Source organism: Eleutherodactylus coqui, chromosome 2 (genome assembly GCF_035609145.1).
Source record: "Eleutherodactylus coqui strain aEleCoq1 chromosome 2, aEleCoq1.hap1, whole genome shotgun sequence".
NCBI lineage: Eukaryota > Metazoa > Chordata > Amphibia > Anura > Eleutherodactylidae > Eleutherodactylus > Eleutherodactylus coqui.
In genome coordinates, this window is record NC_089838.1 from 49,163,217 (window position 1) to 49,189,370 (window position 26,154).

The 26,154-nt window shown below is 42.7% G+C and overlaps 1 protein-coding gene across 1 annotated transcript in view; it reads right to left on the reverse strand.

Annotated features, from left to right (window-relative positions):
- The window catches only part of SYT10 (synaptotagmin 10), a 63,672-nt gene that overhangs the window by 12,177 nt on the left and 25,341 nt on the right, over nt 1-26,154 (reverse strand). Inside the window, exon 3 of the mRNA XM_066590844.1 lies at nt 18,712-19,276. Coding sequence (XP_066446941.1) covers nt 18,712-19,276 — 565 coding nt within the window. The remainder of the gene's footprint in view (nt 1-18,711; nt 19,277-26,154) is intronic.

Sequence of the window (26,154 nt, forward strand, 5' to 3'; positions counted from 1 at the left end):
ACCATCAAATGTCATAGTGGGGACCAAGCCTAAACGGGCTCTTTTGGATTAGAAACAAAGGTCTCTTTTTTTTCTCAACAACTGTTTCATTCTTAATCATAGACATGTTTGTCCACAGCTGTCATCTTGGATCCTTGATGACAGCCATGACATGTGCTCTTCTCATGGCTTCGTCATATGCCATGCATTGGCCTCCCATCAGTCTCTCTCTCTGCAGCCAGAAGAGCATGCACACGTCTGCAATCTTGTAGGGCCAGCACATGTCCTGTCACTCTGTTCTCCACAGATCCCAGGAAAGCTCTTGCAATATCAAGCACCTTCTCTCTAAGGAAGGCGCCCAAGTTGTTGGTCTCCTTTTCCAGCTGGAGGTGCTTATCATTTGTGCTGACTTCCTGGTTACTGACTCTGACTACTCTGCATTCTCCACTCCTGACCTCGGCTTGTTCTATGGACCATTTATTTTGTCTGCCACGACTTCTGGCCTGTTTGTACTGTGCTGAACCTACTACTCAGTGTTGAAGTTTATGCTGTCAACATTGATTACTCACTCCACTAACTACGCCTGTGTTCACACACTCCGGTACTGCGTCTTGGGCAGCAGTTGCATGAGTAGCCACATAACCAAGACAGCTTCCAGTATAATATCCTGGGGACCCACAGTGAAGCCCAGATCCAGACTGGTAGGGTGAAAGCATGAAGACAGGAGTTGTCTCTAGATTTGGCAGAAAGTCAAACCAGTGTGTGGCACAGCCAGTCTTCATTCACTAGTATCGACACTGCCATTGCAGTATCAATAAACAAGGTGAGCTGTAATACCAGAAACATCTGTAAGGACAAAAGTTGTGCGACCGAAGCATCCGAGGAGCGAGCTCCAGCCCAGGAGACAGCAGGGTAGAATTTGGGCCTTGTAACAGTGGCTCTACCTCCCACACCTGGAGGGTAACCAGGGACATGTCCAAGGGGCCGAGGGCAGGCTATGAAAACACAGAAACCCAATGATGGATTACCTTAGTCCTTTTTGTCACGCATAACGCCACCGTTCCATCCTTTGAGGTAAATCCAGTCATTGGTAATAAAGAGTCCACACACAGGGATTTAACTTTCTGAGCCAAACTGGAACTTGAAAATAACTTGATGATACACGCCAGCAGGAAAACAGTGCAAAAACGTCAAAGTGGTGTGACAGGGAGGATTTACGGGTGGACAGGAGAAAACCACAGTCCTGTTATATGTGGGTCCTGATCCCGGCAACACACTCTCTTATCTCAAACGCTCTACCAGTCAACACTCACATTTGGAAAAAGTGGTGCGCTGCATGGTGGTTCCTCATTCTCTCTCTCTCTTAACATTGAAGGGGTACTTTCACATCTCTTGGCTACAGCAAGCCCAGGGCAGCCTGTAGATTCCTTTCAGCCTCGTCCATTCTGGGCCACACAGACTGAAGGTGCCTGTGTGGTTCTCTTGCAGCACTTCGAACACTCCTCTCTTTTGCAAGACCCGAACAGAACACTTTTCAATCACCTATATAGCATCCAATCACATGACTAATGACTAGCAAACATATACATTTTCCAGTCAGCTGAATCACCAGACAGTTAACGCTTTCAGTGCTGCAGGTATGCAATACACATGATTCATGCAACACAGAAGACACTGACATTACAGTGGACAAATGCATACACACTATTATGGGGGGGTCACACTGTTCTGGGCCACTACACGATTCTTAGCAAAAAAAAAAAAAGAGAGACTCTTCTATTTTAAACTGTTTCAAGCTCTTCAAGTGAAGAAGAATTTCTATGGAGGCCACCGTAGATGGCCTCTAGCTCAGACCTTCTAGCCATAGTTATTTTTGCCATTTGCATCTCAGAGAATCCCAAGGGAGAAAAGAGAATTCTTAATTTTCCATTTCCACATCTTTCTTTGAAATTCCTGCCTCTATTTTGCCACTGGCAGGATCATAAAGAAGTCTTCAGGGATGGAGGCAGATTTTGGAGTAATCAGCACGTCACTGTCTTCTGTCAGAGCCGTCATCCACCTCCACTAAGTAAGACTAATTAATAACCCTGCAAAATATAGTATCAGCGCTAAAAATGGAAACCATATAGAACTCAAGAGTCAAGAGAGACGTCTACTGTCATTGTGGAAGAATTCAGAGAACATCAGTCATTGCTGTCATTCTTCACTGCAAAAGATTCTGCCACTAAAGGTAATTATATAGAATTTGCTGACAATCTGCAGAAATATAAAGACTCAGATCTATAATGTACCCATACTGTCAAAAACACTAAAATAAATGAAGGTTCTGTCCTCTATGTAAAAGAAAATAACAACTATAATACTGTCTCCTATGTCCATGAATAGAATTGCTACAATACTGCCCCCATGTACAATTAATATATATCTACTATAACACTTCCCCCTATGTAGAAGAATATTACTATAATACTGCCCCCTATACGAGAATATAATTAATATACTACTGCCCCTACGTGCAATAATGTAGCTACAATAATACTGTCCTCTATGTACAACAATGTAACTACTACAACACTGCTCCAATGTACAAGAATAAAACTACTATAATACTGTATAATATTATAGTAGTTACATTCTTCTACATAGGAGCAGTATTATAGTAGTTATATTCTTGTACGTAGGAGGCAGTATTATAGTAGTTATATTCTTGTACATAGGGGGCAGTATTATAGTAGTTATATTCTTGTACATAGGGGGCAGTATTAAAGTAGTTATATTCTTGCACATAGGAAGCAGTATTATAGAAGTTGTAATCTTGTAATTAGGGTGCAGTATTTTACCGGTAGTAGTTATATTGTTGTACATAGGGGGCAGTATTATAATAGTTATATTCTTGTACATAGTGAACAGTGTTATAGTAGTTATAGTCTTGGACATAGGGAACAGTATTATAGTAGTTATATTCTTGGACATATGGGTAGTATTATAGTAGTTAAATTTTTTTACATGGGGCAGTACTGTGGTAGTTATATTTTTGTACATAGGGGCAATATTTATATTCTTGTACATAGGAACAGTATTATAGTAGTTATAGTCTTGTACATAGGGGGCAGTGTTATTATGGTAGTTATATTCTTGTACATAGGGGGCAGTATTAAAGTAGTTATATTCTTGTACATAGTGAGCAGTATTATAGAAGTTGTAATCTTGTAATTAGGAGGTAGTATTATATTAGTTATATTGTTGTATATAGGAGCAGTATTAAAGTAGTTATATTCTTGTAAATAGGGGGCAGTATTTTACCGGTAGTAGTTATATTGCTGTACATAGGGGGCAGTATTATAGTAGTTATATTCTTGTACATGGGGGACAGTATTATAGTAGCTATATTCTTGTACATAGGGGGCAGTATTATAGTAGTTATATTCTTCTATATATGGGTACTATTATAGTAGTTATATTCTTGTACATAGGGGGCAGTATTATAGCAGTTATATTCTTGTACATGGGGGCAGTACTATGGTAGTTATAGTCTTGTACATAGGGGGCAATATTTATATTCTTGTACATAGGAACAGTATTATAGTAGTTATATTCTTGTACATAGGGGGCAGTATTATAGTAGTTATATTCTTGTACATAGGAGCAGTATTATAGTAGTTATATTCTTAGACATAGGAGAAGTATTATAGTAGTGATTTTATTGTACATAGGGGGCAGTATCATAGTAGTTATATTCTTGTATATAAGGGGGAGTATTATAGTAGTTAGTTTTTTTGTACATAGGAGACAGTATTATATTAGTTATATTCTTGTACATGGGGGCAGTATTATAGTAGTTATATTCTTGTACACAGGGGGCAATATTTATATTATTGTACATAGGAACAGTATTATAGTAGTTATATTCTTGTACACAGGGGGCAGTATTATAGTAGTTATATTCTCGTAACTTGGAAGAATATTCTGAGAAGGTGTGATTTTTCAGGGGTTACCAGTCCCCCACTGCTTGCCTCTGAGAGTTGTTGCCTATGTGGATGATGTAACAGTGGTGATATCTGGGCCTCAAGAGGTACAGATGTTATCGGTTGCAATCAGAAGTTTCTCGGGGGCCTCAGGGTCTCTGGTCAACCTTGAAAAGAGTCAAGTTCTTTGGAAATTGGATGCTGATCCTGACTTTGATCTGCCACCGTTTGTGAAAGCCCCCACCTATATTAAAATCTTAGGGGTTAAGTTTGGGAGGGAGGATAGTGCCAAACTAAATTGGGAGGAGAAGTTGGAAACCGAAAAATGCAAACGTTCAGCGATGGAAAAACTGGAAACTGACCTATAGAGAAAGGGTTAAAATGTTGAAGACTTACCTGGTTCCTGTCTTCTTGTACATTTCGGTTGTTTTTCCCTTGCCAGAATCCTTCTCGGTTAGGCTCTTTAGCCTGTTTTTTCAGCTCCTTTGGGGGAACAGGTTGAATCCAATAAAAAGAGGGATAACCTACCTACGGCGGAGAGAGGGTGGGCTGGATATGTTAAAGGGGTTGTCTCGAGGAAGCAGTGAATTTTTTCTTTTTGCCCAGTCCCCCTTATTAAGCATACATTACTAATCACCCATGTAAATGACTTTTCTAGCCGGTTTCTACTTACAGTTCCAGCGTTTCAGCAACTTATAAAAAGTTTCCCCAAGATGGCCGCCGGCTCTTTTCCCGTTGCTTGCTGTAGCCAGACGTGCGCGCTCCCGAGACGCTACCAGCTGTGTATCCCTGACAACCAGACGCCCCGCAGCCGCCGACCGGACCCACCGCGGCCGCCGACCACGGCACACGCTCTTGGGCCACAGTCACCCACCGCCAGGCAGCAGGTAAGCGGCGCTAGGCCCCGGCTCCCCCGCACTAGGCCCCGGCTCCCCCGCGCTAGGCCCCGGCTCCCCCGCGCTAGGCCCCGGCTCCCCCGCGCTAGGCCCCTGGCTCCCCAGCGCTAGGCCCCGGCTCCCCAGCGCTAGGCTCCGGGGCCACAGCGGTAGGCCCCGGGGCCCAGCGGTAGGCCCCGGGGCCCAGCGGTAGGCTCCGGGGCCACAGCGGTAGGCTCCGGGGCCACAGCGGTAGGCTCCGGGGCCACAGCGGTAGGCCCCGGGGCCACAGCGGCAGTCCGTCACTCGTCACCCTCGTCAGTCCGTCACCCATCACTTACCTGGGCGGCTGGGCGGCTCTGCTGGGCGGCTCACGTTTCTGCACCTTCCTCTAAGAGAGGATGGTAGCAGAATGGCCGCTCCAGCGCGCTCCCGAGAAGCTACAGCTCGTCTGCGCATGCGCAGAAGAGCTGTAGCGGCGAGCACACTGAAGCGGCTCGTGCTCAGAGCAGAAGACCAGACTGCGCAAGCGCGTCTAAAAAAGCAAGCCGCCAGCGAAATTAGACGGAACCATGGAGACGAGGATGCTAGCAACGGAGCAGGTAAGTGAATAACTTCTGTATGGCTCATATTTAATGCACGATGTATATTACAAAGTGCATTAATATGGCCATACAGAAGTGTATAACCACACTTGATTTCGCGAGACAACCCCTTTAAATCTAAGGGTGTTCTTTGACTCCATGTTTTTAAAAGTAAATTTTGGAAACCTGGACTCAAACGAGAGTTCCACGTGGGTAAACAGTATCAGGGATTGGATATTGCCTTTTGCAGAATCTTGGATGTGAAGCGGCAGTCTTAAGAGGGGGAGATGGACTCATGACTACCTTCCCCAGTATCTAGGCTATGGACTTAGGTGTCTGAAAAAATGGGGTATAGCCAAGTTCTTTATAACGAGTAAGACCAGGAAGGACTTATACTTCAGTGTATGTAGGACTTTTTTCTGCTTACATCCTATACTAAAAGACTGTACGACTGCAACCATGCAGAGAAGTTTGAGATTTCTGAATGGAGTGAGACTCCCTGCTAAGTTTTTTGAAATCGCTTGGCTGTCATTTCATGGGAAGCTCTATGTCAGAGGGAACTTAAAATGTTTGAGCATATCTGATAGGAAGTGTCCTTTGGGTTTTCTGCAGGAGGAGACAATGGCACATTTTATATCTGAGTGCTGGTGAGGGAAACAAATATGGGAGAAAATATCCTACAAGCTAAGATTACCCAGGATTCAGTCTCTAAAATACCCAGATATTATCTATGGAGTACCATCAAATGTAAATGGTATCAACCAAAAGACCATGTATCTCATTATTACCATTATCAAATATTACCAGTGGCACACCAGAACAAGAGTGTCAATCCATAATGAGTCGCTTGATCACATGTCAGCAGTGAACATTATTCTGTCTGAACTGAATTGGGTTAAAAAGTTAGAAGTTAACAAAAACGCTAAAAACTTTGAATTGTGGAGAAATATACATATTTATTAATGTGGGGTTAGTTGTATGTAGAAAACCTTGTGTTATGTTTGAAAACTACATTTTAAAAAAATTTATCTATTCTTTCTCTATCCCCTTAACAGCAATGGACTCTAACTAAGTTAAAGTTGCTAAAAGTATTGTTTTTTTGTTTCCTTTTTATATACGCATGTATTTTGTGACTTAATTCTTTGTGTTGATATTTCTGGAAGAAATGTATTGTTTATTTCTTGTATGGTTTTTACTACTAAAAATTGCCTCCTATGTACAAGAATGCAACTACTATAATACTGCCTCCTATGTACAAGAATATAACTATTATAATGCTACCCCCATGTACAAGAATATAACTAGTATGTTACTGCCCCCTATGTACAAGAATATTACTAGTATAATACTACCCTCTATGTACAAGAATATAACTACTATAATACTGCCTCCTATGTACAAGAATATATCCATTTAAATACTGCCCCCTATGTACAAGAATCTAGCTACTATAATACTGCCATTATGTACAAGAATATAACTACTATAATACTACACCCTATGTGCAAGAATATAACTACTATAATACTATCCCCTATGTACAAGAATATAACTACAATAATACTGCTCCTATGTACAAGAATATAACTACTGTAATTCTACCTCCTAATTACAACTTCTATAATACTGCTCCCTATGTACAAGAATATAACTACTATAATAGTGTCCCCTCTGTACAAGAATAAAACTACTATAGTACTGCCTCCTATGTACAAGAATATAATTATTTAAATACTGCCCCCTATGTACAAGAATATAGCTACTATAATACTGCCCCTATGTACAAGAATAAGACTACTATAATACTGCTCCTATGTACAAGAATATAACTACTATAATACTGCTCCTAAGTACGAGAATATAACTAGTATAATACTGCCTCCTATGTACAAGAATATAACTACTATAATACTGGCCCCTATGTATAAGAATGTAACTACTATAATACTGCCCCCTATGTACAAGGATATAACTACTATAATACTGCTCCTATGTACAAGAATATAACTACTATAATACTGCTCCTAAGTACGAGAATATAACTAGTATAATACTGCCCCCTATGTACAAGAATGTAACTACTATAATACTGCCCCCTATGTACAAGAATATATCTACTATAATACTGCACCCTATGTACAAGAATATAGCTACTATAATACTATCCTCTAAGTACAAGAATATAACTAGTATAATACTTCCTCCTATGTACAAGAATGTAACTACTACAATGCTGTTCCCTATGTACAGGAATGTAACTTCTATAATACTGTCCCTCCGTGTTCAAGAATATACCTATTGCAACTTTGCAAGAATATAACTGCTATAACACAGTCCCCTATGTACAAGAATATAACTAATTTAATATTGCCCCCCTATGTGCAAGAATATGACTACTATAACACTGCTCTCTATATACAAGAACATAACTAAAATAATACTGCCGCCTATGTACAAGAATATAACAACTATAATACTACTCACTGTATACAAGAATATAACTGCTATAATACTACCCTCTATGTACAAGATTACTACTGTAATACTGCTCTCTATGTACAAGAATATAACACCTATAATACTGCTCCCTATGTACAAGAATATATCTATTATAATACTACTCACTATATACAAGAATATAACTATAATAATAGTGCCCCCAATCTACAAAAAATATTACTACTATTATACTGCCCCCTATGTATAAGAATATAACTACTATAATAACACTGCTCCCTATGTACAAGAATATAACTACTATAATACTGCCCCCTATGTATAAGAATATAACTACTATACTACTGTTCCTATGTACAAGAATATAAATATTGCCCCCTATGTACAAGAATATAACTACTATAATACTGCCCCCTATGTATAAGAATATAACTACTATACTACTGTTCCTATGTACAAGAATATAAATATTGCCCCCTATGTACAAGAATATAACTACCATAGTACTGCCCCCATGTACAAGAATATAACTACTATAATACTGCCCCCTATGTACAAGAATATAACTACTACCGGTATAATACTGCCCCCTATGTACAAGAATATAACTAGTATAATACTGCCCCCTATGTACAAGAATATAACTACTATAATACTATCCCCTATGTATAAGAATATAACTACTATAATACTGCCTCCTATGTACAAGAATATAGCTACCATAATACTGCCCCCTATGTACAAGAATATAACTACTATAATACTATCCCCTATGTATAAGAATATAACTACTATAATACTGCCTCCTATGTACAAGAATATAGCTACCATAATACTGCCCCTATGTACAAGAATATAACTACTATAATGCTACCCCCATGTACAAGAATATAACTATTATAATACTACCTCCTAATTACAAGATTACAACTTCTATAATACTGCTCCCTATGTACAAGAATATAACTACTATAATACTACGCCCTATGTACAAGAATATAACTACTATAGTACTGCCTCCTATGTACAAGAATATAACTGTTTAAATACTGCCCCCGATGAACAAGAATATAGCTACTAAAATACTGCCCCTATGTACTAGAATAAAACTACTATAATACTGCCCCTATGTACAAGAATATAACTACTATAATACTACCCTCTATGTACAAGAATATAACTAGTATGTTACTGCCCCCTATGTACAAGAATATAACTACTATAATACTGCTCCTATGTACAAGAATATAACTACAATAATACTACCTCCTAATTACAAGAATATAACTACTATAGTACTGCCTCCTATGTACAAGAATATAGCTACTATAATACTGCCCCTATGTACAAGAATATAACTACTATAATAATGCCTCCTATGTACAAGAATATAACTACTGTAATACTGCCCCCTGTATACAAGAATATAACTACTATAATACTGACCCCTATGTACAAGAATATAACTACTATAATACTGCTCCTATGTACAAGAATATAACTACTATAATACTGCTCCTATGTACAAGAATATAACTACTCTTATATGTTTCTGGCTCATCACACTGTGATTATTAGCAGGGTACATTCTTTGTGCTTCTGTCTCTAAAGCTGAATAAAAAGTCAACAATCCATTATGTTCTTTATGGAAATCTTAGAAATCTTAACTTGCCAGTTTATAATGATGAACTTTCCAAGAAGAAGAAACTAAACAATTCTGACATTCTCTGAACACTCCCCCGGGATTGTGACAGTTAGAACATTCCTTTGCATCTTCACACCTGTTACTTTATTGCATCTTCTCTGAATGCTGGATAATTACTTCCACTATAACAACAGCTTTGGTACCCATCACACGGGCCGGAATATGCGGCAAGACACACTGCAAGTCACGGTAAATTCCACTTAGATCTGTAGGTTTTGGTGTAGTATTCCGCAGCTGCGGTTTTCACTGCGTCCTGCGGTATTTAAACCGAATGATTAGTGAAGGAGTCAACGATGATTTTTACGCATGCCTAAAATGAAAAATGAGTGAACAGCTAACAATTCTCGCTCATCAATGGCTCATGTTGACGATTATCGTTCACTTTCGGTTGTTTGCATGATTAATCTAAAAGCATATGTTGCGCTTTTAGACAAAAAGTTGTGATCACAATCACAACGGGCTGGGAGGATTCTATGGTCACTGTCAGACATGACACTGAAGCACAATGCAAAGCCTCTCTCCCCAGCATAAAATTGCTGATAACAGGGAACAATAGATTTATTTTCAGTTCCCCCTTCCGCACCCTTACTGGAAGCCTCTCATTAGCCTGGAATGACCGATAACACGGAACAATAAAGTGTTATTCAGCTTATTCAGCTACTCCTCAGGATGAATTGTCTGATAATAGAATGCAAAGGACTGTATTCATGTCTCCTACAGTCGCCACTCCTCAGCATGAAATGGCTGATAACAGGGCGCAATAGACTGTACTCACCTGTCCTACAAACAGCCTCTCCACAGCCTTAAAAGCCTGATAACAGATGACAACAGATTGTATTCACCTGTCCTACAGCCAGCTTCTCCCAAAAAGGGAGCAAAAGATTGTGTTCTTTTTTTCCATAGTCAGTATCTCCCCAGCTTAAAATGGCTGATAACAGGGAACAATAGATTGTATTCACCAGCCTCAGCAGTACAACTCTCTCTAATATGAAATAGCTAATAACAGAAATCAATAGATGACATTAATCTTTTAGTTAAGGCTTTTTTTTGTTGGGAGTTAGATCTATGCTGCTCAGGGGCCGGACCTATTGAGCTACCTCCTTTGAGGAAGAGGTCCCATATTCCAGAATTCCATTAATCCAGCACCTCTTTGGTTCTGAGGATGGCGGATTATGAGAGATGACTGCTAGAAATTACAAGCAATTTGAAGTTTTGGACATGTGTATCAAAGTTTTATACAGGAATCTCATGGCTCAGATAACATCACAGTTTGAGATTGCCCCCCACCAGACTTAAGGAGCTTCGGAGGGTAGCAGAGATGTGGGTTTTGATGGAGTTGATGGATGTCAGGAGATCTGTGATGACTCCTGGCTGCCGCTCTGTAACATCTGCTCTTTGCTCCCTGGATGATTCAAATTCAATAATCTGCTGGATAAACTACACAGACGTGTTTGTAGCAGGAACATACCACTCTACCCCGGAAGGGAAGCTGGCACCGTGCCGGGCATTTGGTGTGAACTACACTGAACTTTAGAGATGAGCATTCACTAAATGGTCTTCAAAGTGTTAGTCAGGGGAAGAGAGAGCAGAAGAAACGAGTCCTGATACTGGTTGGACAGGGGGGCAAAATGTCTTATCTAAGGCCGACTTCACAAACATCAAAGTTGCTTATAATGTTTGAGTTGGCAGAACTAATGTTTTCTGGCCCCCCTGACTGGCACTTTGTGGGGGCCATTGAGTAAGCGTTTTTTAACCCTGTAGTATTCATAGGTTTTACTACAGAAGATCCATCTCTGCAGTCATCAAAAGTGACAAATTAAATAATTTTTCAATGGTTTTAATTGAAAATAAAAACCTCCTACCGTTTTTGTATACAGCTGCTATGCAGAACTATGTATCTCCATGGTAATAGACTACAGACTTCCTTCCATCCATTCCCATACTTCTTTCTAAACTAGTTTAGTAGGAAGTAGGAGACAAGTGGAAGGGAGTACGACTATAGGATCAAACTTCACGTGGTTTGTTAGTGGCTTGTTACCAACATGGCTAGCCTGAGCTATGTGTCACCCGTTCAGTCGCACAGGGTGATGTCCACCAGCTTGTGGAAGGGGACGAGGCGGCAGATCTAGGCTGGGGGTGATCACATTCCTTAGGCCCGGACAGCCAGATGATCTTCTTTCTCCCGGCGTTGTCTCCTTCCTCTGATGTTCCGAAGCACCACTGTCAACCTATCAGCGCCCTGCAACACAATCAGTTTTTCTACCGTATTTATGTTATAACCTTGGTTCTGGTATTGTATCTATGTACTTAGGTCGTTTGTGATGTATTATGTCATGAGCTTGGTTCTCGAGCTGTATTTATGTTATGAGCTTGGTTCTGGTGCGGTTTTTAGGTACTGAAGCTGGTTCTGGTGCTGTATTTATGCTATAACCTTGGTTCTCATACTGTATTTATGTTATAGGCTTGTTCTGGGGCTGTATTCATATTACGAGCTTGGTTCTGGTACTATATTTATGTTATAAGCTTGGTTATGGTGCTGCTTTTATGTATTGAGGTTGGTTTTGATGCTGTATTCATGTTATGAGCTTGTTCTGGTTCTGTATTCATGTACTGAGCTTGGTTCTGGTACAGTATTTATTCACTGAGCTCTTCTGGTGAGGGGATGATGTTATGTTGCTTCTTTCTGCACAGGCAAAATACAGATGGACTGCCTATCAGTATAGTATATATTGTTGTTTTTTTTCTTAGGATTGGGAGTGGGGGGAGAATTATACACATGGTGCCATCTAAGCAGAGTTCAGCACTGGATACCAGAGATATGAGTATATAGGTCTATAAAAGCAGCTGTATACACAAAACGGTAAGACATTTCTCATAAAGACTAAGAACCTACTTGAGGCACTCACAAGTATACAAAAATTTGGGGATCATGATATTCATTATCCAGAGGGGTTGTGCCAAGATATAAGGTTATATCCTCTGTCTACAGGATAGGGAGTAAATTTAGGATTAGTGGGGGTCCAGCTGTTAGAAGCCCCATCAAAGTTCCATGCATGAATGGAATGGAAGTTATGTTCGTATGTGTGCTGCCACTTCATTCATTTTAATGAGAGCACTGAGCGTTTGTATTTGGCAATTTCTGGAATGGAGCGCAGAGTGCATGTTCAAAATGCACACCATTCATGCAGATCTTCGGGACCACGTTTGTTGGGATCGGTGGGGGTCCTAGCCATCAGACACCCACAGATCATAAAGTTATCCCCTATCCTTTATATCTTGGCAGAACCCCTTTAATGCTGTAAGTTTAATGTCAGTGCAAGAAACATGGAAACACTCTGTGCCTCAGGCCTCAGTATAGCATTAAAGTGCTGGAAAACCCCCTAACTTGTCACCTATCAGAAACGCCATAAATGTCATTGGTGAGGCTCTAGCCATTGGGATCCCCACTGATCCAAAAATAATGATCCATAAGTAGTGCTAATACTCATCGGAGGGAATGGGATTTCCAGAAACATTAAAAGCTGGAGAAAAAAAATGTCCGCCTGCAGACCAGAGGTCCCTTTTAACCTCAAAGTTACTTCTCCAAGCCGGCCCCCCACCCTCCCAACGTTTATTGAGCATGTAAACAGCTAAGTGTACAAGACTCAGTGACAGCTGCCGAATCCGCGCCTGCTGGAACATTTATAATTTCCTAATCAGCTTGAAAATAGAGAAGTCTGGGCAGATATATCAGCAAACATTGAGCGTAAGCGTCTCCGCAGAAACATATGGCCGCCTTCTAATTCAATTCCCGCACATTTGTACGGAGATCACAGGATTTCCTCCCGGAATTTCTCTCTCCGTTCAGTGGATGGAATCCAAATTACCCACAGAGCTCAAATAAATCAAAAAATTCGGCCTCAAATCACGTTAATTCTACCATCCAGCCAATTCTAATACACTCCACTTTAAAAGGGAAATCCAATTGGAGAGATGTCTTAACTCTTTGGGGACGGCCTTTTTTTTCATTTTCTTTTTCAGTTTTTCCTTCCCACTTTCAAAAAATCATAACTTTATTTATCCATCAGCATAAGCTGTCAGAGGGCATGTTGTTTTTTGCGGTCCGAGATGTATTTTTCAATGGTACTATTTAATGTACCATATATGTACTGAAAAACGTTTAAAAATTTCCAAGTAGAGTGAAATGGAAAAAAGACGTAAGTCCGCCATCTCGGGGGGGGGGGGGGGGGGGGGGTCTTGTTGTTACAGTGTACATACTGCAGCAAATATGACATGATAATCATCTGAAGCACAGAACAAAGTTATGACAATAGTAATTTTGGTTATATATTTTGGGGGGCTATACTACTTTTAAAAGCAGAATATGTTTCGGAAAAAAATTATTTTCCACCGCCATCTTCTGATAGCAATAACTATTTTATTTTCTGTCAACATAGTTGTGCAAGGGCTCATTTTTTGCAGGACTTCCTGTATTTATTGTTAGTATTATTTTGGAGTATATACAACTTTTTGATCGCTTTTTGTTCTTTCTTGATTTTTTTCCTTTACATTTTTGTTTTAGTCTCCATAGGGGGCTTGAACTTGCAATCGTTTGATCGTGCATGCAGTATAATGTAGTATCGTAGTAGTGCATTATACCGCTATGTGACAGATATTTGATCAAGCCATGCCGCAGGCATGTCTTCATAGGCAATCAGCCATGGCAGCGATGAGGACCTTCAGAAGGCCCTAGGCTGCCACCATAACCGAACGATACCTCGCGATCGCATCACGGACGTGGCCATTCAGGACCCCTCAACTTTGACAGGGGGAATTAAATGTAGCTGTCAGAACTGATAGTGCCATTATAGGATTAACAGCCACAATCAGAATTCACACTGATCGCAGCTGTTGCCGGCGGGTGTCAGCTATTAGAAAAAGCCGGCACCTGCATTGTTTAGAGTGGAATCGGCTCCCGATCCTCCTCCATACAAACCCCCAACGCACAGTATGTGCAGCATCCCATAGGGTGACCCCGGACACATGGCATATGCTAATGAGCTGCGAGGGAAAGATGCTGGCTTGTCAAGGCAACACTTACCACGCTCCCTCCTGGAGGGACAAACGCAGCCAAGCCCAGGGCAGCGCTGGGCCTCTTCCGGACACCCCAGGTATGGGAATGCCCAATAAACTGGGGAACAGGGGTCGTGGTTGTCACAGGTGATGCCACTATTCCGGTACCCCCCCGGCATGAACATCAGCGGGGAAATAAATGAGCCACAAACAGTAGTTTGTGTACCTCTGGTCCCCGGGAATGGTCAGGGTCTGGAATAACTTTTACTTGAAGAATAACTATAGCGATACAAGGCACAAATGATGGGCTTAAAAAGTGCAGGAATTAGAGAAACTACAGTACCTCCACTCAGCAGGTCTTGAAAGACTGCACTGGCTCACTAATCACTGTCTCTCTCTTCGAGGGCTCACTCCATTGTCATTCCTAAAATACGCACTCCAGGAAATCTCTCTTCCTTCTCCATTCTTCACTACATGAGGGCTGAAAGCGCCCCCATGTAGCCGGTACTCTTTGACAGGAACCCAGAAGACATGGACCTCTTCCCGCTCTCAAACACTCACTTTTATAACCTCTCTCACACCACCTGACAGGATAGAATGGATACATTTACAGACAGCTCACACTTTGCAGACATTAACCTCTCATTTGCTGTAGCTGTGCAACACACATAACAGAATGACAAGGCAGTTTAGTACAGAACATCTACATAAGCCATACATGTATGACATTGAGGGGGCCAGGAAAGCAGGTACTGGGCCACTACAGTATGCAACTGTACGTCCCGTGTCATTAAGTAATTAAACAAAGGAAATCACAAAGAAATAAAATGCACAGTACACACTCACAAAATAAAAAACTCCACTCCCCCACTAAAAGATATATAAAACATAAAATTTTTGAAGAGTGAGAATTTTAGAGTGCTGTTTTAACTATCATCATCTAATCAAATATATTTGAATGTACTGCATTGCCTGCATGAAAAAAATGTTATGGACCTGTCTAACCAGTTGTGTGCTGCCAAAAGTGTCAGACCCGTGTAACAGGCACGAGTGCCTTTACCCTACTGACCCTAACATATAGGAATCTATGATGCTGGATGTTCTTGTCAGTACACTTATAATAGGGCCAGGAAACTTGTCTGTATTACCATCCATAATAAGCTAGTATGCAACTGGACAAACTTAAGAGTCCTATTTCACAGCGAGGGTCCATATAGTGCATAGGATCCTAGAATGGTAGATTTGGAAGGGACCTCTGGGGTCATTGGATCCCACACAGATGTCTGCCCAGCCTCTGGTTGAGGACTTCCATTGAAGGCGAACTCACCACCTCCGGTGGCAACCAGTTCCACTCATTAATCACCCTCACTGTCTAATATGTAATATGTGTCTCCTCCCTTTCTGAATAGGGATGATCCCTCTGCAGTGTGACAGCCCTTCAGATATTGGTAGACAGCTTTTAAGTCTCCTCTCAGCCTTCTTCTTTGCAAGCTAAACATTCCCTGATCCTTTAACCATTCCTCATAGGACATGATTTGCAGACCCCTCAATATACTGGTAGCTCTTCTCTCAACTTGCTCCAGTTTGTCGATATCTTTTTAAAATTAGGGTGCCCAGAACTGGACACAGTGTTCCAGATGAGGTCTCACCAAGGAAGAGTAGAGGGGGATATTTACCTCATGTGATCTAGACTCTATGCTTCTCTTAATACATCCCAGAATTGTGTTTGCCTTTTTTGCTGCTTCATCACACTGTTGACTCATGTTAAAGGGGTTGTCTCGCGAAAGCAAGTGGGGTTATACACTTCTGTATGGCCATATTAATGCACTTTGTAATGTACATCGTGCATTAAATATGAGCCATACAGAAGTTATTCACTTACCTGCTCCGTTGCTAGCGTCCCCGTCTCCATGGCTCCATCTAATTTCGCTGGCTTCTTGCTTTTTTAGACGCGCTTGCACTGTGCGGTCTTCTGCCTGGTGAATGGGGCCGCTCGTGCCGGAGAGCTGGTCACCGCGTCGTCATCGTAGCTCCGCCCCATCACGTGTGCCGATTCCAGCCAATCAAGAGGTTGGAATCGGCAATGGAATGCACAGACCCCATGGTGCACCATGGGAGAAGACCCGCGGTGCACCATGGGAGAAAACCGCAGTGCATCCCTGGGAAAGGACCGGCGGCCATCTTAGGGAGAAGATTTTTTAAACTCCTTATTTCTTCGGATCGGTGAGTAGCAAGCGGTTTAAAAACCGCTTTAATTTGCTATTTTATGCCAGGGGGGTGACAGGGGGAATGGGGTAATTTAAAATTTTGATGCTTGCCGTGAGACAACCCCTTTAAGTCTGTGATCTATTAGTATATCCAAGTCTTTTTCACATGTGCTGCTGCTTAGCTCAATTCCTCCCATTCTGTATGTGCTTTTTTCATTTTTCTTGCCCAGATGTAGGACTTTTAATTTCTCCTTGTTAAATACCATTCTGTTAGTCTTTGCCCACTGTTCAAGCTTTTCTAGATCTTTTTGAATCCTCTCTCTTCTCTAGTATTAGCTATCCCTCCTAGCTTTGTGTCATCTGCAAATTTGATCAGTTTCCCCTCAAATCCCTCTTCCCGATCATTTATAAAAATATCAAACACCGGGCCCAGGACCAAGCCTTGTGGTACCCCACTTGACACATTCTTCCAATTGGATCTGCAGCCATTTATGACCACTCTTTTAATACGATCAATCAGCCAGTTGTGAATCCACCTAAAAGTTGCCTTGTCAATCCCATATTTGGTCATTGGTATGAGATACTTGTCAGTATGAGATACTTTGTCAAATGCTTTACTAAAAGTCCAGATATACTATATCTACGAATTTTCCTGATCAACCCAGTCGGTGATTCTTTTATAGAAAGAAATTAGATTAGTCTGGCATTACTTGTTTGTTACAAACCCATGCACAGAGGAAATGTTGCATTAGTCACCCCGAGCCCCGCATTCAAAAAGGAGTTGTGAAGCTTAGCATAGCCCCTTTAAGACGAGGAGCAACATGAAAAGTTTTACTTTGTTGGTGTAGGGGAGGAGGGAGTTATAAGCGACAGCAGAACGAAAACTAAGAGAAAGGTACAAAGTTGCATGCAGGTGCCCATGATGGCAAAGTGCTGAGTGACAGTTATTAATGGTGCTGTAGTGGCCTATTTCTGGCCCCTCCATAATTGTCATGCATGTCACGTCTTTTATGTTGATGCACTGTGCAAAGTGTCTAGTCTGCTGTTATGTGTATTGTTAATGTCTGAAAGTGACAGGGATATGTCTTGAAAAGTATCAATATCTGTCTCATCTCGTGATGTCTGCACCATATAAATGTGAGTGATTGGGATGTGGTAGAGGGTCTTTCATCATCTTCTACGGTTGAGAGTGTAGTGGAGTGCCGGCCACATAGGGGTAGCTTCAACTCTCATGTGGTGAAGTGATGGAAGAAGAGAAGAGGTATCCTGCAATCTTCCATGCCAGGAACGAGTGAAGTTAGGAGTCCGCTGTGCAGAGCTCTTTTCAAGTACTGAGTGAGTGTCTGTGGAGGGACCCTACCCCCATCCTCCTCTGGAGTGTTCCCCTTCCAGGAGCGGTACTTTAAAAATAACTTGGCCTGTAGGACCAGTGTCATCCTGTGTCTCCTCCTTGACCTCACATTCTCTGTCTTGCCTGCAATGGTCTGTAAAGCTGTACTCTGCAAAGCTTCAAGTAAAGTTCACCGGTCATTGCCCGTTCCCAGTGACCGAGTTATCAAGTTTCAACTGTGTGTGTGGACTCTCTTCATTTAACCACCGGGTACAAGCTACGGCGAGAAGGAATGGTGGCATCACACGTGACAAACCTAAAGTCTACCACACGTATACAGGTAACTGCTGCTGGCCTAGCAGTACTTGGGCAAAGGTTATGTACGTCCCTCCAGGGAGGAGTCTGGTAGAGCCACCATGACAAGTGCCAACTCTACCCCGCAAGCTCCTTAGTGTGGGTCTCCTGTCTAGGTGGCCACTGGGACGCTTCAGTGCTGTTACAGGAACAGATACAAATGAGAAACAACTACATAGTTTGAGCCTATGGCTCGCACTTACCGTTGTGGCACAGTGGATGTCCTTCCACACTGTGGCTTCTCTGGAGAGATCCGAGACCTCAAACAAATTATCAAGGATAACTTCCCCAATCATGTCATGTCTGGAGAAACGGTCAAAGTCGTACACACTGAAATGCAGTTTCCTGTTGCTGAGCTCGTCATAAGCCACCGGGAACTGGAAGGTCTCATCAAACATGGGGTTAAGAGTCTTCCTGTGTACCCGCGTCTGATACTTCTTCTTCCTGTCTGGGAGGAGATAGATCTTAACATAGGGATCAGAGGTCCCACACAAGTCTTTAGCGGGCAGTTCCAGGGCTTTCAGAATCTTGACAATGAGAAGCTCGTTTTCGTAGTCGTATTGAAGGCCGAAGTTGAGCTTCCCGCACGTTTTGACGTCTTCCTTCCGGTTGTCTTCAGAGTCTACCGATTTCTGCTTGTATAGTTCGGGCTTGATCCTGCCAATGCTGGTCGTGGTCTCTCCTCTTTGCAGTGGTTCCCCGCCCATGCCGAAGTCTACACTGGACACTTGCATTTGCCTTGGTAAGTGTCTCCTGAAGGAATTGTGCCTGCAAGGAACAGAAAATAAAAATCTTAAACTAATTTTTAAAAAAATTGTTCATTTTTTTCCAAAAAAAAATCCAGAATAAGGAATTTTGAAAAGTTGGATATTTCAAATTTACACACATAATTGAGGGCTCATTTTTTTAACATGCATGAAAATTGTATGTACAGCATTACAATGCATTTCTCTCACAAAAAATTGCTAAATTTATGAGTGTGATATTAGTTCGATTTTGGCAGTTGCCAGTGTAATTAGGGCCTCAGTCTGTGTCTCATCACTCAACATCAGAACACTCCTTTCCTGAAATACTTTTACCTTCTGGGAGACCCTGTTCTTCTCACTCTCAGTCGATGCTCCACCCCCAAGATCCAAACACTCCTTCCCTTTAAATACTCTGTGCTGCAGGAGACCCCACTCCTTCCACTATGTTACTGTTATGTCTTCCAAATGGCCACACTCAGGAATGCAGACAGAACTCAAATGCAAAAACAGACAGCATTGCAGAACTTGGAATCAGATGGAACTGACAACTCATACAGCAGGATAGAGAGATGAACTACATATTCGTGGACAGGCATAAACCAAAGACTGCCAAGTGCACAAAATACTCACCTGCATACCTGCACACATAGCCAGATGGAATAACTATAAAATGTATGAGTTATTTGTTCATATTTTGGCCAAGATACTTAAGCCCGCAAGCCCACTTCATGGGTCCTCATTGTCTCGTGGGTCCCTACTCTACTGAGACAACTAACCACAGGAAATCTACTTGCGCGTGGGGTGATTGTCCAGACAGGGATGACCCCACGCTAGAACCTTGGGACCTACCTCATTCTAGATGATGAAGGATCCACAGCAGGACACAGTTCACACAACACAAAAGGCAAACTGCACAGACTCGTAAGAATATAACACTGTTCACACTGAACATACTGAACAAGCAGAGGAAAGACCAGCAGCCACAGCAAAGGAGCTGATATATATGATCAGCAGACCTGGGGGATTGGCTGACTGGGCAAATCCACACCCAGCCAGCTTAATCAACCGCATTTGTTGAGCTGAGCTGCTGGGAAAACATGTAGAACAACGGGTCCCAGCAGAACGCTCTAACAGTTGCTTACAATCAGTGACCTCCCTGAAGGGCTCCTCTTCTGGAATACTCTGTGCTTTCGGGGAACCCAACTCCTCCCACTTTGTAATTCTGGATGACCTCCAAGAATGTCATAACAACCCTATCCTGAAATACTCTGTACTGCAGGGGAACTCTGCTCCTCCCACTATGTTATTTTCCACCTGTAACCTACCTGAAGATCAACACACTCCTCTCCTGAATTCTCTGTGCTGCTGGGGACTTCTCCCACTACGTAACTTCCCGACTCTAAATTCCGCAAAGAGAACACACACTCCGCTCTTGAAATACTCTGTACTGCTGTGGACCCTGTTCCTCCCACTATGTAACTCTCAGTCCATAAGTAACAATTATGGACTGGTGTGCTACATTGAGATGGTGCTATTGCTTCTGCCACTCTGCTCACTTGTCCATTCACCTTTGGGAGAGCTCTATAGCTGGTTGAATAACCCTTCGCCTATTGTACCTGTGGGCAAAGACAGTATGAAGCCTGCGCAAAATAAACGCACCCACCCCCAGTTCCACATTTAATTAATTCTGTTCTTTTGTCTGTCAAATTAGCATAAGGAAATTGCTTATAACAGAAGGTAAATTACCTTCCGCCATTGTTCTCGACTCATCTGAACTTTCCGTGTTCCCGTGTAATTAGTTTTCATAAACATTTCATGTCTGTCAGCAATCTCTTGTCAACCATGTGATCGCCGCCGTGTCCTTCCTAAATGAGAATATTCTCCCTTTTTTCACTATCCTTTAACAGGTTTTATTTGACGCGATGTATTGGTTGGAGTTTTATCTTTTGTTTATACTGTAAAATTGCGTAACAAACAACAACCCCTTCATACCAGAGCCATTTCTTGTTTTTTTTTTCATTGGCATGATTTGGCCCCACTTTCTGAGAGGCACATTTTATTTTTCCATCCAAATAGCTGTATATTTCTAGATACAAGCTACACTCTCTCAAAAACAATCCTGCCCCTAGAAGAAGTTATCATTTTGCTGCAAAACTCTGATGCAGTTCCAGCTCAGGCAGATATGTTAATGATGAGAGTTGTTAAGTGATTAGATGAATGGTTTTGTCACCGGAGGCCCAAAACGTGGTTCCCCCCTTGGCCTATAAAAGGCTCTCGGAGGCTCCTTGTGTGTTGTGACCTCTTCTTCCGCTTGTGTAAAGCTTGTTGACCACTAGACACCTCTACGACGCAGAGAAGAGATTTCACCCCGTTACCAGAGTCTGAGAGGGGCGCATTATTGGGATGTGAGAAGCTGGATAGTCGTAGCAATTATTTGTCCCCCCACCGGCTGTTCTGACCAGACTGTTAGGGGGTGTTGGGACCAGTGGATGCGTGAGGGCACTCAAGGTGACCGGGCTCAGGACGCCCCCAACAGACCACCAGTAGAAAGGAGCATCTGATCGTCCGACAAGCTCGAGCAGCTCCAACTGTCCTGTTGTCCGCCATCTAGAGTCAGGGGGTGCCATCGTTAAAGGCCCTAATGTCTGTTGGAACCATTTCTCTGCACTTGGTTGAAGGACATTTGGTATCACGGCCCCCATTACATGTACAGCCTCTGACACCCACTGTTGCCTTCGCTTGCAGTGGTGTCATGAATGATGACACTAGACTGCTACAGAGTGGAACCGGGTTGCCTCCAGCGATGAATCCAGGTTTTTTTTTTTAAACTCGTTTTTATTGAACAGCATGTATTTCACATCACATGAATAAGCAATTTCTCAAACAGTGTGCATTTACATACACTAACAAGTGATTAAACTTTACATGCAACAGAGAATTCTTTGGTAACAGTATTCAGCACTCAAGTGTATTACATTTCTTCTACAATTCCTCAGCCTTTCTCAGTACATACATCTGTAATATTCGTAGCATTATTACTCATTTTACCTGCCAAATCTGGGTGTACTCTGTCTTAGTAAATTTTGGAACATTTCTTGCGTGAGGTTTGTGCTTGTTGTCCCACACCAAGTCCCCCACACCTTGTCGAACTTTTCAGGGTGTTTCCTGTTTTTATAGACTATTTTCTCGTATGGTAGGATGGTATTGATAATACTCTGCCATTTTGTAGCTGTCGGAGGGCGCCTGTCCATCCATCTCAGCGCTATGACTTTGCGGGCATAAAATAATGCTTTAGTGAGGAATATTTTATCATAATGTTGCCATTGCTCCTCATCTATGATCCCTAGCAGACACATTGCTGGATCCAGCGGTACTGGTATTCCCGTCAGTTGGGTCAGGAACTCTGTGACCTCTTCCCAATACGTGTATACCCTTGGACATCCCCATATTAGGTGGTTGAAGTTTGCGCTTGTAGCGCTGCATCGGTGACACTGACTGGACACTGATCCGTTCATTTTATGGAGTCTAGTTGGTGTTAGATAACACTGATGTAAGATATATAACTGAGTCAGCTTATTGTTCGCGGCTGGCGAGACCCTGGTGTAGGTGGCCATTGCGGTCTCCCAGTCCTCATCAGTCAGTGTTGGTATAAGTTCCCTCCATTTCTCCATTACCACCATTTGTGTACCAGGGATCTTAGAGTATAACAAGTGTGTATATAGCTTTGAGATTAAGCCCTTAGGGCCCTGTGTGCGCAGTATGCCTATTAATGGATATGTGGAGAAGGGTCTTCTGGGTTCTGGGAATTGCGCAGTCAATGCATGTCTGAGTTGCAGATATCTAAAAAATCCTGTTCTAGGTACCTGGTATATCTGCTGCAATTGCTCAAAGGAGACTAGTGTTCCGTTAATGTATAGGTGTTCCAGTGTAGTGATTCCCAGGTTTAGCCAAAATTGTTTGTCTGGGAGGTTCAACAAATGCGGCAACGCTCTATTGTTCCATAGGGGGGTTTCCAGGGGGGTGTCCTCCTGCCCCGTCAGTTTCCTACATGTCCTCCACACACTTATCGCGAGCCTGTGGATGGGTAGCATTGGTTTCGTCAACAGCCCTGGTTTTTCCAAAATGATCCAAAGGGATGCCTCCGAGAGGAAGCACATCAAGTGGTGCTCGGAGTTCGGGAGAGGGGCGCCCGACAACCAGTGGCGTATATATCGGACCTGCCCTGCCAGGTAGTATATTTTGAAGTCCGGCAGCGCCATCCCCGCTAGTTCTTTAGGCCTCTGTAGAGTTTCCATACGGAGTTTAGCTCTAGCCTTTCCCCACACGAACGATGTTATTAATGAGTTGGTGGTTTTAAAGAATTTTTGTGGTACAGTTATTTCTGCATGCTCTAGTCGGTATAGGTATTTGGGGAGAATTATCATTTTAATAAGATTTATTCTCCCTGCTACAGATAGTGGCAGAGAGCTCCAAGCTTTTAATTTTAGTTGCAGGGTTGTTATTAGGGGTGCAATGTTTAGATTAAAACTTTGGGTGTGGTCCCTGGTAATGTAAACTCCCAGGTATTTGAATTGGGGGACAATTTGCAGGTTATGGTATACCTCTCCCACCCCCCAGTCCTCCTCTCTCAGCGGCATAAGGGTAGACTTCTGCCAGTTGATACGTAGACCTGAGAAATTCCCGAATACGTCTATCTGGGAGACGGCCAGGGGCAGGGTGTTCTGGGGTTCCGACATGTAGAGTATTATATCGTCCGCATACAATCCTATCTTGTCTTCCCTGGGACCGATCTGGATTCCCCTGTATAATGCGTGTTGCCGAATTTTTAGTGCTAGGGGTTCTATAGCAATCGCAAATAGAAGGGGGGAAAGTGGGCAACCCTGTCGGGTTCCCCTGTGGAGTGGGAAGGAGGTGGAGACCATGCCGTTTGCCATTACTCTCGCCGTCGGTGCAGTATATAAGATGGAGACCCACCTGATGAACGGCTCCCCGAACCCAAATTTCCGCAGAACTTCCATCAAATATGGCCACTCCACTGAGTCAAATGCCTTGGCGGCATCCAGTGAGGCCAGGGCCCATCCTTTTCTCCACCTCCGTCCCACCTGCGTAATTACCTGCGTTCTTCTGATATTATCGGACGTAGACATTCCCGGAATAAATCCGGATTGGTCCGGGTGTACAATATCCTTAATTGCTTGGTTCAGCCTGAGAGCCAATACCTTGGCGAGGATTTTATAGTCTGTATTTAAGAGGGAGATAGGTCTATACGACCCACACTCCTCCGGGTTCTTTTCAGGTTTTAGTATGAGGACTATGTTAGCCTCTAGCATCGACTCTGGAAGACGTCCTTTCTCAAATATATCCTCATATAATGAGAGTAGTTGTGGTGTTATTTCCTCTCTGTACTGAAGATAAACTTCCACTGGTATGCCATCTGTACCCGGGGTCTTATTTTTTGCCATGCCCTCCATTGCCTCCTGTATATCTTCCACTGTAATGGGGCCATCTAATAGGGATCTATGTGCTTCTTGTATTATTGGGAATGCTATGCTGGCTAGGTAGTTCTCTAGTTCTGCTGGAGTATAATTAATCTGGGATTGGTATAGGTCTTGGTAGAATTGTTGAAACCTTCCCAATATATCTTGGGGGTCTGTGAGTACTGTGTCCTCGGTTGATTTGACCCTTAGTATAGCCGGAGAAGTAGTCTCCTGTCGAGCCATATATGCTAGCAGTTTACTAGACTGATTACCTAGCTCGAAAAAGGACTGGCGGGTGAAAAACAGCCTCCTCTGAGCCTTCTCTTTTAGATGCATCAGATACTCTCTACCTACCTGTAGCCATTTATCTCTTTTATCATTTGAGGGACGGGCTATGAATTCTTTTTCTAGTTGTTGGCATTGTTGCGCTAACTGTTCCTCCTCTTTAGCTGCGGTTCTTTTAATGAAAGTGATTGAGGACTTAAAACATCCTCTAAGGTATGGCTTAAAGGCTTCCCACACCAGCGTCCTATCCCGGCTCTCCTCATGCGCCTCGTAGTATATCTGAATTTGGTCTGTTATTCGGTCATTTGGGCCAAGCAGTGAGAGCCAGAACGGGTGTATCCGCTGATTCCTAATTGCAGGGGGGCCTGGTTTTTTGAGGACCATGCAGAGCGGTGAGTGGTCCGAGACCCCTCTTGGGAGAAATTCTATGGACTCTATTTTGGTAAATAACAAGGGGGATCCAAATATATAGTCTATGCGGCTCAATGCATGATTATGGGCTGCATGGCAAGAAAACTCCTGTTGGTGGGGGTGGAATATTCGCCACAAATCCAGCCATCCTGCCACAGAGATCACAGAGGCCAATCGGGTCGGGCCCCCGTCTCCCGCCCCCCGAGCACCCCTCCCGAATCTGTCCAGGTGTGGGTCCATGACCATATTCATGTCCCCCATACATATAGTCGTTACATCTGGTGTGAATGAGGCAAATTGTATGCCTTCTGCCAGCAGGGCTGTTGACGTTGTTGGTGGGTTATAGTAACATAGGAGTACATATGGTTCATTGTTTATTTTGGCTCTTACAAAGATGTACCTACCCTCTGAGTCTCTTTTTAACTGTTCTACCTCCCATCTGATGGACCTCTCTATCAATAGAGACACCCCCCTGGAGTACGATGTATGGTGTGAGTGCGCTGACCACTGAACCCATGGCTTTAGCAGGCATTTAGAGGTTTCGGGCGTGAGGTGGGTCTCCTGTAGGCACAGCACATGTGGTCGCCAGGAGCGTATTAAGGAGTTTATCATGACTCGCTTCCTGGGGGATCCCATGCCTCTGACGTTCCAGGACACAAAAGTTATCTCAGCCATTGGCGAAGATGGTTAAATTGGATCCGGATGAGATTGTTTATGTCGTTTTGAC